The sequence below is a fragment of the Cervus canadensis genome, chromosome 5 (assembly GCF_019320065.1).
Source record: "Cervus canadensis isolate Bull #8, Minnesota chromosome 5, ASM1932006v1, whole genome shotgun sequence".
NCBI classification, from domain to species: Eukaryota; Metazoa; Chordata; class Mammalia; order Artiodactyla; family Cervidae; genus Cervus; species Cervus canadensis.
The window spans coordinates 9,506,859-9,519,961 of NC_057390.1; the positions used below are offsets into that span (position 1 = coordinate 9,506,859).

At 44.1% G+C, this 13,103-nt stretch overlaps 1 protein-coding gene and 1 long non-coding RNA gene across 4 annotated transcripts in view; one reads left to right on the plus strand and one right to left on the minus strand.

Annotated features, from left to right (window-relative positions):
- Positions 1 to 857, minus strand: part of HK2 (hexokinase 2) — a 65,698-nt gene extending 64,841 nt beyond the window's left edge. Inside the window, exon 1 of the mRNA XM_043468069.1 lies at positions 328 to 857. Within this exon, the coding sequence (XP_043324004.1) occupies positions 328 to 390 (63 nt within the window). The 5' untranslated portion in view covers positions 391 to 857. The remainder of the gene's footprint in view (positions 1 to 327) is intronic.
- The window catches only part of LOC122441466, a 34,757-nt gene continuing 22,025 nt past the window's right edge, over positions 372 to 13,103 (plus strand). Inside the window, exons 1-2 of one of the 3 annotated variants that reach the window (XR_006269373.1) lie at positions 372 to 500; positions 4,269 to 4,371. This is a non-coding gene — a long non-coding RNA (uncharacterized LOC122441466). The remainder of the gene's footprint in view (positions 501 to 4,268; positions 4,372 to 13,103) is intronic. The other 2 variants (XR_006269374.1, XR_006269372.1) reach the window with 2 other exon arrangements.

The window sequence follows — 13,103 nt, forward strand, 5'->3', positions numbered from 1 at the left end:
GCCCGCCCCTCCAGGGGCGGGGGTGGGGGGAGCGCGAGCGCGCTCGGGATGGCAGAGAGGGAGCGGCGCGCGGCGCGCGGTGCGCGAGCTCCGGAGCCTCGCACGCGCGCACACGCCGGCCGGTGCCTAGCGGACGTGGCTCCTCCAGCCCGGGGCTTTTCCCCGCCGTCCTGGTATTTTCCGCGTCCGCTGCCCAGAATGGGGAGAAGGCGGGTCCCCGCACGGTCTAAGAGGAGATTCCTAGTCGGCCGGGACCCGGCAAGAGACCCGCGGACAAAGTAAGGTCCTCAGAGAGGAGAGCCAGCCGCCCCTCCCGCGCTCACTTACCTTCTGCACTTGGTCGTGGTTGAGCTCCGTAAAGAAGTAGGCGAGCAGATGAGAGGCAATCATCCTGCCAACTCCCGACGGAGCAGAGTTGGGAAACCGAGGCCGGAGCGCGTGCGGGGTAGGAGAGCGGCGCGGTCGGACCGCTTTGTACCTGGGCTTGGCGGCCGGGATTGGTGAGTCCGGGAGGCACACAAAGAAAGCACACGATGGCGCGCCCGGCTGGAGGGTTTCGGGTCTCTAAAAACAGGTTTTGGTAGTCGCAACTGCTGAAAGGAGACCGAGAGTCACTCCCGGCGACTTGCTGGGATGTCCCACTGTCCAAGTACTAACTTCAGCCACAAGATCACTAAGGCTCAACTTGAGAAAGAATCGAAGTCCGGCTTCACTAGGGCGACCGGACTTCTCCGGCTTATACGTGGGCTGCGCTCGCCGGCGGATCCTCCCGGCTAGGTGTCACGGCGGTGCTAGCGGCGGCCTGGGACTCCTGTGCTGGAGTTTCGTGCAACAATGTGGCTTATTGAGGGATTGCCGGCTCGCGGGCCGCCGGGTCAGTGACGCGCGCACGCCCATTGGCTGCGCGGGGAGGGTGTGTGCGCCTAGGGGCCGCCCGCCGCCGCGGCGCAGCCAGTCGGAGCTTACGGCCCGCGGGCGCGGCCGTTCGGCCCAGGAGTGGGCAAGCTGAAGGGGCGCGCCTGGGGCGGGGGGCGGGGCCAGGCGCCGAGGATGAGACGTGTGGTCCGTGGCAAGAGGCTGCGGCGCAAAGGCGCATGAGCCAACGCCGCGTCAGGCTCAGCTATGGGTGGGGGGTGCATGATCACAGACCCGGAGTGTGGGGTGACTGGAAAGACGGGTCAGCGGACCTGCACACGCCCTGGGCGGGGAGAGAGACACTGTCTGGCATCTCGGGGTCATGTGAGGGGCCCCTGCTACCGGGTCACATTTCTGAAGCATCTTAGTTCTCACCTATTGTGGCTCCAGGCGTCCGCGCAATGCTGACACAAAGTTAGCCGCCACAACTACTGCTTTACTTTATGCCAAGCTTCACAAAACTGAATGGATGTGAGTTTTAGTAACTTTGTTTTACAGATGAGGATACAGAGCCCTTAGGAAACTTGCCCAAGATCACACAGTTAATGAGTGGCAGATAAGGGAAGGAACCCACGTCCCTCTGACTTTGAGGCCCTATTCTTTTCCCTATTAGTTATCCCATCCTGCCATTCTAAGAGCCGGGAAGTGGAAAGGAGAAAAGAACTTTTGTCTGCAGCTGTGGGACTGATGGCGTGAGTGAAACTGTGTGGATGCTAAGTGTGTAACCAAATGACCCTGGCCGTGTGTGGAGTGGGGTGGGTTAGGGATTCTGGAACAAATAGGAGCCACAGCTAATGTCCAGCATCAAACGTTTTTTTCCTTTTTCTAGAAATTTTATTGAAGTAACATTTGATTTACCATGTTGTGTAGATTTCTGCTGTATGGCAAAGTGATGCTGTTATACATGTATATTCTTTTTCCTATTCTTTTCCGTTATGCTTATCACAAGATATTGAGTACAGTTCCCTGTGGTATACAGTTGGACTTTATTGTTTATCCATATAATATATAATAGTCTGCATCTGCTAATCCTGAACTCCCAATACTTCCCTCCCCTTGCCCTTCTGCTTAGCAACCACAAGTCTATTCTTTGTATATGTGAATCTGTTTCTGTCTCATTTGTGTCATATTTTAGCTTCCACATATAAGTGACATTACATGGTATTTGTGATATTATATGGCATTGGTCTTTCTCTCTGTCTGTCTTTCTCTTTCTGACTTATTTCACTTAGTATGATAATCTCTAGGTCGACCCATGTTACTGCAAATGACATTATTTCATTCTTTTTATGGCTAAGTAATCCATTATATATACATTCCATGTCTTTTTTATCCATTCATTTGTAGATGGGTGTTTAAGTTGTTTCCATGTTTGGGCCGTTGTAAATAGGGGTGCATGTATTTTTTCAAACCACGGTTTTGTCTGGGTATATGCCCAGGAGTGGGATTGCTGGATCGTATGCTGGTACCAGACTTTTATTCATGATGGAAGCCAGCAAGAGTGACTGCAGCCTATGGGAGATCAGTGATTGTGGAGAACAGCAAGCCTGAGGTTGGAAAGATCACAGAAGAGGGAAGATGAGGGTTTGCAATGTTCTACTGGGGAGTTTGTCCTTCTCTTATAAACAGGGGAGTGCTATCTGCAATCTATAATAATAATAAAACAGAAGTATTAAATGTTCATTCTTGGGAAATAAGAATATACAAACTTATATACAAATATACAAATTTCTGTATACAAATATACAGAAAAAACAAAAACATCGATGATCTAGCCTCTCAGCAAAACTTCTCAGAAGCTATGTACTCTTGCCAACTACACGTTCTCACCCTTCCCTCCCTGTATTCCACTCAGGCTTAGGCCCAAAACTGTTTTGGTCATAGTCACCACAATGACATGCATATTGTCAAATCCTCTGTTCCTATCCCTTTTTTATCATTTAAAATGTTTTATTGACATGTGTTTGATTTATGGGCTTCCCTGGTGGCTCATCAGTAAAGAATCTGCCTGCCAATGCAGGAGACATGGGTTCAATCCCTGGGTCAGGAAGATCCTCTGGAGAAGGAAATGACAACCCTCTCCAGTATTCTTGCCTGGGAAAATCCCATGGACAGAGGAGCCTGGTGGGCTACAGTCCATGGGATCACAAAGAGTGGGCTACGACTTAGCGACAGTAGTTGATTTACAATGTCATGTTAGTTTCCAATGTACAGCACAGTGGTTCAGTTTTATATATATATATATAACTATTGTGTATATATTCAATTCTCTCTATGTGTATGTATATTTTTCAGATTCTTTGATAAGGTATTCCAAAATATGGAGTACTGTGCCATACAGTAGGTCCTGGTTGGTTATCCAGTCCTTTCTCTTTTATACCCTTGCTTACTCCATCTCTCAGAGATGCTGGGCACAGCTGACCAAATCTGTCATCTGGACACACCTTCCTCTACTGAGCCAGGGAAGCTTTACCTTTCTGGTTTCCCTCGAACCTCACTCCAGGTTCCTTAGCCCCTGTTTTCCCTGTTGGTAAATGCTGGCATATTCAAGGGCTGTCCTTCACCCTCTTCTCTGATCTAGTCACACTCTCTCCCTGGTGTTCCCTGCCAGTCCCATGACTATTATATCATTTACATGCTGATGACTCACAAATGTAGATCTGCAGCGAGGACCTCTCCCGGAGTTCCAGACTAATTTCTCCAACTGCCATTTGTCATCTCCCACTGAAGTGACTAGCATCTCTCATTTAACATGTCCAAAGCCGAACTCAACTTGTCTTTTCAAATCTATTCCTTTCCCAGTTGTCTCAGCATATTGCATCATCATCCACCCTAAATCATCCTTGATTCCTTCCTACTACTCACCTTCATATCCAGCCAGTCTGTCAGTGAGCAGTCAATCTGACCCATAGCCAAGCCACCAACAACTCAGCCGGAGCCAATATCTTGTTGTCCTGCCTTGCCCCCTGCTTCCATTCATGCCTATCTACACCCAACCCCTATTGTCAGTTCTTCACTCATGGGCCAAAGTGACCTATAAAATACAAACCATTCTATGTACTGTGAACTACAAGAAGGCAGGATTTGTACCTGTGTTGTTTGCTCGTGTCCACGGGGCCTAGAATGGTGCCTGTCACATGGTAGGCATGTAATATTTGTTTGATAAATGAATACAAAAAATTTAGAGATAACCATTGTCCACATTTTGTGTAACAATTCATATACCCAACATCTCTCACTGGACAGCAAGAGTCTCATAACACTTTAGATATAGAAACGCCACAGATAAATAGGTTTAGCTATCCAACAGAGATTCTTAGAAATGTGATGTGATCTTATTTGCTTTTTTATAGCAATAATTGCCCTCCATGTGGATACAGGGGAAGGAGGTCAGAGACCAGAGGCAGAAAGAGGCTGAAGCTGTAAGACAGCGTCAGGACCTGAACCAAGGTAAAGGTAGGTTAGGGAGTCAGGCAATAGGGTTAGGTGTTTTAAAGTCTGAGGTGGTGTTGATGGCTTTGGCTAGGAGTGGGAGATGAGGGTGCCTGCCACCTAGAAATACTGTCTAGAAACCCAGTAGTACAGTGCTACAAAACCTTTTGGCCCCAGGCAGGTGGGACCAAACCCAGTCAGTCAGTTCAGTTGCTCAGTCATGTCCGACTCTTTGCAACCCCATGGACTGCAGCACACCAGGCTTCCCTGTCCATCACCAACTCCCAGAGCTTGCTCAAACTCATGTCCATCAAGTCAGTGATTCCATCCAACCATCTCATCCTCTGTCATCCCCTTCTCCTCCTGCCTTCAGTCTTTCCCAGCATCAGGGTCTTTTCCAGTAAGTCAGTTCTTCACATCAGGTGGCCAAAGTACTACAGTTTCAGCTTCAGCATCAGTTCTTCCAATGAATATTCAAGGATGATTTCCTTTAGGATTGTCTGGTTGGATCTCCTTGCAGTCCAAGAGACTCTCAAGTTCACAACACCACAACACCACAGTTCAAAAGCATCAATTCTTTGGCGCTCAGTTTTCTTTATAGTCCAACTCTCACATGCATACATGACCACTGGAAAAACCATCGCTTTGACTAGACAGACCTTTGTTGGCAAAGTAATGTCTCTGCTTTCTCATATGCTGTCTAGGTTGGTCATGGCTTTTCTTCCAAGGAGCAAGCGTCTTTTAATTTCATGGCTGCAGTCACCATCTGCCCAGCAGGTCATGTCATCTATGATTCTTTCTCCACACCGTAATTGTAGAGCCTCTTCCCCACTCCCCTCTCTGGTCCCATTTCTTGTGGACCAGATAACAGTCACAAGGTACTTCAAGTGCCTGTTATCTCACAAAGCTCCCAATCCTGGGAGGTGGTTGGAGTGGGTATTATTATAAGCCTGCACACGTGCATGACAAAGTAAAGAGTATTGCTCACTCAAGGCCAGGACTTACATCTTCAACTTTTCTGGCTCCAAACTCTACATGTGGAATTTATTATTTATTGATCCTTGATCCCATCCCCACACACAAACACACACAAACGTTGAAGATTCATGACACATCCATGTAATTTACATTCCATAACCCAAAGAGAAATCAATCAGCAAATATGTATTAAACAAACCCTTGCTATGTTCAGGACAGTCTGTTCAGTGCTGTGAGAAATACAAAAGAAACACAAAATGTGCTTCTTACCTCTGAGGGATTAACTGTTCAATCAAAGATATAAAAGCATTATTACAGAATGGAAAAGTCTATCACTAAGAGCAAAACAGGCTTCCCTCATAGTTCAGTTGGTAAAGAATCCGCCTGCAATGCAGGAGGCCCCAGTTTGATTCCTGGGTTGGGAAGATCCGCTGGAGAAGGGATAGGTTACCCACTCCAGTATTCTTGGGTTTCCCTTGTGGCTCAGCTGGTAAAGAATCCGCCTGCAATACGGCAGACCTGGGTTCAATCCCTGGGTCGGGAAGATTACCTTGGAGGAGGGAAAGGCTACCCACTCCAGTATTCTGGCCTGGAGAATTCCATGGACTGTATGGTCCATGGGGTCGCAAAGAGTTGGACATGACTGAGCGACCTTCACTTTCACTTTCAAGAGCAAAACATGTGTGTGTTTATATGTGATGGAGTTTTGGAGGCGGAAGAGACAGAGCCACAGGCCAAAGTAAGCAAAGGCATGTCTCATAGATACGATGCCAGGTTTTATACAAGGCTGCCTCTTGCCTCACACAGGGCTGACCTGAGCCTGACCATTAGGCTTCAGGGAGCTGCCCTTCGAAGAGACCACTTTGGCAAGAGGCCACTCTCTTTGTCAAATATTCCTTTAACTAGTTGGGATTTATCAAGTTTGCATCATGTTGTAAGTGATGGGATTACTTAGAGAATATTAAGACTGAGAGCGGGCCTGCCCTGAATATAAATGTTTAGGACTACTTGCTTTGTGTTGTCTTTAATGTTGGGCCCTAATGATATGCATAAATTTCTTATGTTTCATAGTTCAATTGTAATGTGCGAAATTTTTTTTTTTTTTGGTAATGTGTGAATTTGAGAGATTGGGGGAAAGAGTCATTTAAAAGCAGTTGCAATTAAAAAATTGAAGCCACAGGGTACACAACAATCTAATTTTATCTGTCACAGTTGCAAACTGAACACCGTCAAGCTAATTTAAGCAGAAAAAGAGTTTATTGAAGAATCTGTGGTCCCTTTCAGGATCTTCAGGAGGATCAGAGAATCAAATTCAGAGACTAGCCAGCTAAGCATAATGTGCAAACTATACCATCAAACTCTGCTGGTGAATATGCTATTACTGTGGCTACCTGGCTCCGGCTTCTCTGCCCAACACCTGATGATAAGCATAGGGTTTTACAGCTGCAATATGCCACAGCCATCTTTGATGATTAGATATCGATCTGTCAGCATCCTTGCTAGAAGGAAATCTGTGTGGCACCCCTTTCTTTATGGTATTTGCCTCTGAAGTGACATCTTACAATTGGTTGCCAGAGCCTGAGCCACACACTAATGCCCTAGATTCAAGGGAAGCTGGGGAAGCAGGCCCACAGGGTCAGGAGTCACAACTTGGAGAAGTCCTAAATTAAGAAGGGTGTTCAAAGGGGCTAGGCAGGCCCAAAGCTTGGCAACACATTCACCACACCCAGTAGTCACTAAGTGTGAAACATTGTAAAGTTTAAAACAATCTGTAGATTCAGTGCAATCCCTATCAAATACCAATGGCATTTTTCACAGAAATAGAATAAAAAATTCTAAAATTTTTTAAAATTCTAAAACTATGGAAATGCAAAAGACCTTAAGTAATCAAAATGATCCTGAGAATGAACAAAACTGGAGGTATCACACTCCCTGATTTCAAACTGTACCACAAGCTACAGCAGTCCTCAAAACAGTATGGTACTGGCACAGAAATAGAACATAAATCAACGGAACAGAATAGAGAGCCCAAACATAAACCCACACTTACATGGCCAATTAATCTATGACAAAGGAAGCAAGCATATAATATGGAGAAAAGACCTCCTCTTTAATAAATGATGTTAGGAAAACTAGACCACTACTTGCTAAAGAATCAAACTGGACCACTTTCTCATACCATATACAAAAATAAACTCAAACTGGATTAAAGACTTAAGTGTAAGACCATAAAACTCCTAGAATAAAACACAGGCAGTGTCAGCCTTAGCAATATTTTCTTGGATATGTCTCCTCACACAAGGGAAACAAAAGCAAAAATAAATGACACTACGTCAAACTAAAAGTTTTTACACAGTGAATGAAATTATCAACAAAATGAAAAATCTATCTAGTTAATGGGAGAAGATATTTACAAATAGTATATCTGTGAAGGGATTAATATCCAAAATGCACAAAAATTCATACGACTCAACAAACAATCCATTTTAAAAATGGGCAGAAGACCTGAATAGACATTTTCCCAAAGCAAACATGCAGTTGGTCAACAAACACAAGAAAAGATGATCAACATTACTAACCATCAAGGAAATGCAAATTCAAACCACAGTGAGATATCACCTCACACCTGTCAGGATGGCCATCATTAAAAAGACAACAAATAAATGTTGATGAACATGAGAAGAAAAGTGAACCCTCAAGCTCTGTTGGTGGGAACGTTAACTGGTGCAGTCGCTATGAAAAACTGTATGGATGTTCCTCAAAAAATTAAAAATTAAAAACTATGATAGGATCCACTATTTCCATTTCTGGTTATTTTTTCAAGGAAGACAAAAACATTAATTTGAACAGATATATGCATCCCTATGTTCATTGCAGCATTGTTTACGATAGCTATGATACAGAAGCAACCTAAGTGCCCATCCATAGATGAATGGTTAAGGAAGATGTATGTACGTGCAATGGAATATTACCCAGCCATTAAAAAAAAAAGAATGAAATCTTGCCAGTTGCAACAACATGGATGGGCCTGAAGGGTATTATGCTTAGTGAAATAAGTCAGACCCATATGATTTCACTTATATGTGAAATCTAAAAAGTGAAAGTAAAAGTGAAGTCACTCAGTCATGTCCAACTCTTTGTGACCCATGGACTGTAGTCAGCCAGGCTCCTCGGTCCATGGGATTTTCCAGGCAAGAATACTGGACTAGGTTGTCATTTCCTTCTCCAGGGGATCTTCCTGACTCAGGGATCAAACCCGGGTCTCCTGCATTACAGGCAGACTCTTTACCGTCTGAGCCACCAGGGAAATCTAAAAAGCAAGTGAACATTAAAAATAGAGCATTTATATTCAATAGGAAGAAGAAAGTAGTCAGCAGGCTAAATGACAGCAGGAAAACTAACCATAAATGAATTGACCTGGCTGGAAGATTCACCCTCTCCTCAATACTCTGAAACCCAGTTTCTGTCCACAGTTATAGTCAATGTCAACAGTAAATGGGGAAAAGGCCACTATGAAATGTTGCCAGGAAGCCCCCGTGCAGTACCATTCTAAATGTGAGGGCTATTGTGTCTGATCCCCTTATCGTGAAGGCCACAGGACTTTTATCCCCCAAACAGTTTGCCTGAGAAGAGCATGGCAGCACGCTGAAACTGACATGGGAACACTGTGTGGTCTCAAGCCTTTCTGAGCTCTGCTTTTCTTATCTGCAAAGTGGAGATCATGAGACACGATATGCAAAGACTTTAGTTCACAGCCTCATATGTGGTGGATCTTGAATACCAGTTACCTAAGCACATCACTCATAATATCAAGTTTTCTATCTGATAAGAACTCAGTGATTAAAGAAAATTCCACATATCGGAAACAGCAAATGCCAAGTCTTGGAGTCATGGAAAGGATTGGTTTGTTCTGAATGGCATGCAGTGCTCTGGTCTAGAGAGCAGATTTCAGTGGGGATTAGCAGGAGGGAAGCTGGGCAGTTAGGCAAAGAAGGCTCAGACAAAATGGAAGGAATAGAATCCCGTCAGCACTCAAAAGCATAGCACCAAGGCTGGAAGCAATGTGGAGGATGGATTGGTGGGAAGTGAGACCAGAGTCCTAAGGAAAGATGCTGAATGCCTCTACTAGGCTTATGACAGAAGACAAAGATGTGAAATTAGTGATAAGAGCACGAAGTAGCCCAAACAGGACATGATCAATGATTGAATGTGAGGGATGGAGACAGGAAAAACTCTTAAGACAGTGATTCTCACCTTTGGACTGCTCTTTGAAAGAGTGGTGACTATATAAAGAGCTTCTTCAAGTTAATAAGAAAATGAAATCAAGAACTCTTAGGTAAAGGATACAAACAGAAGTTCATAGAAAGGAACAAATGACTATTTGGCATATGAAAAGATGATTAACATCACTCAGAGTAGTGAAAATGCAAATTTTAAATATATTGTTGTACCATTTTTTCACCCATCAGTTCAGTAGAAATCAAATAATGATAACACCCCTTACCACAGGGACAGAGGTACTCTTTCTTTTTTGGAGGAGGGGAGTGGCACGGACCACAGCATGTGGGATTGTGGTTCCCTGACCAGGGATCAAACCCAGAATCTTAACTACTGGACCTCCAGGCAAGTCTAGGAGGTGCTCTTTCTTCCAGCATATTTGCTGACAGAACAAAGCCTCCATGAGGTCAGTTTAACACAGGTCTCAATTACAAGCACACCTACCCATTGATCTTGAGATCCCATTTTTCTTACAGACATACCTACATATGCATGTAAGTTTATACACTGGGGCATAATTTGTCATAGTAAGGCCAGGCAGGACCAACCTGAGCCCTATCAATTGTGGACTTGTTAGGTAAATTAAAGCCCATCCATACAATGGAATTACTTAGTCGTCACATTATAAAAACCAAAGAGGTTAGGTATTAATATCGAATGATCTATAAGATACAGTTAAGTCAAAAACTCAAGCTATAGAGCAGTATGCGTACAAAATTATCATTAGTGTATAAAAAGAACCAAAAATAAACATACGCCTGTGTAGTACAGTCATAAACTGTCCTCTAGGCAGAGGACGTAGGTAACTGGGAGACAGGCATGGGAGAGAAACTGTATTGTGTAGGCTTTTTGTGTGTGTTTGTGTAGTCTTTTGCACCAGGTGCAAGAATTATCTATTCACACACACACAAAGATAGAAATAAGAAACGTACCCACGAGTAGGTACACAATAGAGGCAACACAATAGAATGGAAAGCACTTGGGCTTAGACACCTGAATCCACCAACTGTGAAAAGTTTGAGGTTTTAAAAAAATGATGCTCAGCCCACACAGCAGTCCAATTATATAAGAAGCTTGTGAGGACAGTGGAGGGAACCCAGGCATCAACATTTTTTAAAGTTCCATGAGTGACTCCAATGTGCAGCCAATGGTTAAAAAAAAAAAAGCACGGTATAAGCAAACCTGGGGGTTTGGCTTCAGTGCTGGGGGATCAGCTGAGCCTGCGTCAGTCTTGGCATTGAAATCTGACTCCTCCACCTACTTAGCACAGTTTGGCCCGTTTGTGCTTCTCTGATGTTTGTGTCTGTTCCTGGCCCAGCATCATCTAGTCCTTATCTTTGTAGCTGCCTTATCCCTGTCCTCTAGACAGTAGGAGCTCAGTTTATTTATAAACTTGCCAAAAATCCGAGTAAACTCCCTAACGTCCTATCGCTTCAATGATGGGAAGTGTGGTGGTTTAGTCACTAAGTCGTGTCTGATTCTTTGCCACCCCGTGGACTGTAGCCCACCAGGTTCCTCTGTCCATGGGATTTCCCAGGCAAGAATACTGGAGTGGGTTGCCATTATGGGAAATCTATTACTTTTAATTAAGAAGGCAATTGTCCCAGCAGGAATGAGGGAGGGCCCTACCTCTGTCTGTGCCATTCTCCCCAATGACTTCAGTTCAGATGATTTCAGGTGCAAGGAACAAAACACTCTGGCTCTAACAATAAAAATACTTGTTGTTTCTAATAAAAATCTGCCCGGTGGTGGGCTGGGCTCCTGGTGGGTGTATCAGGACTCTTGCCCCACTTCTCCGGGAATCTCTTGATTTTGTCTTTCTCTCTGAGTTTGTTTCATCTTCATGCTACAATGTATCCAGATTTCATCCACAAACTACAAAATCCGGAGAAAGAGAAAGGACTTGTCTCCTCCCAGGTCTCTTTCTTATAAGGGAATAAAACATATCCTGAAACTCCCCAGTAGCCTTCTTTTCCCTTAATTTCATTAGTCAAATTGCCATATACCCATTCTAAACTCAGTTATCTTGAAAGAAGAGTAAGATTATCATGGCTGATTTACATCAGTGGTTCTCTACTAGGGAGGTGATTTTGCCTCCTAGCAGACATTTGACAACATCTGAAGACATTTTGGGTTGTTTCAACTAGGGCTGGAAATACTACTAGCAAAGATGCTGCCCAACATCCTGTAATCACACAAAAGTCCCCACAACAAAGAATTATCCAATCCAATACGTAAGAGTGCCAAGACTGAGACACCTGGCTTAGATCAGTCAGGGCTCATCCCTGGAGCTGATGACAGGGTTACATTCCCCTAGTCATTTGGTGGACTAGGGGGACCAAACAATATCAGGTTTTTTAGGGAAAAGAATGGATGTGATAGACAGCCAACAATGTCCCCTATCTGACTGCTTCAAAGGTCTTAGGGTCCAGCATCTGCTTCCTTCAATGTAATCCAAACAGGAAATTTATAAACTGATGGCCTAATCACAACAGATTATATAGATCTATAGTCCCAGAACCCAGAGAGGTTAACATTTGTGATTTAATATTTATATTTCTGCAGAACTAGTAGGCTGGCACTCAAAATAGCCACAGACCCTCGCTCTTTGGTCAATCCAAGAACATTAAAACTTTGCTTCTCTAAATCATATCAGAGAAGACAGTGTGACATCACTCGATGGGATTTTAGCCATCAGAGAAAATGTGTGGTTGGCTGCTCCCACTTGCAACACTGGTTGATGTCTCAAGGAGACACAGGAGTTCAGGGAGTCGAAATTAAAGTATCAGCTAAAACATCCAGAACAATACATCACTGTTCTTTGTTTTTTAGCTGAGACAGTTATTTATCCAGTATCTCTTTAGCCTGAAAACAAAACCATTAATTACAAAGACCAACTTTTTAGGACACAGAGCAGGGTTGATATACCATCCGGGAAATTGTGTGTATCTGTGTCAATTTCTGATTACTAAGCCTCTGGAAATATCTTGAGAACTAACTCATGCCTACAGAATAGGCACAAGCTTCTGGTGTCATCAGGACTCAGCCACCACCAGTGGATGGCGGCTCTCTTCCATGTCAACATGACTCTCTCCCAGAGCTCTGTTCTATAACTTAATTCTATTAAACCTAAAACTTCGTCCACCCCATGGCTCACATCCCCACAAATTAGAGTCACTCTCTGTGGTAGTCATTAGTTCTAGTCACAGAATATTTCTAGTTTTCCAAGTTCACAGCAGGATTGCATAACCTCATCCCTTTAAATTTAGATGTGACCATGTGACTTGCTTTGGTCAATGTAAAATTCAAGAATTGAACTTTGGCTATATCATGGAAAGACAGAGACAGCTTCTGTCAGCCTGGATCCCTAAGTGAAGATGACAGGAAACAGAGGTAATGTCAACCTGTAATGTTGGGGTTAAGGAGTGTAACCCACTTTATCCTGACTGGTGCTGTTCCCCAAATATTGGCTTCCCTCCAGCTGTTTCCTCCTACATCTT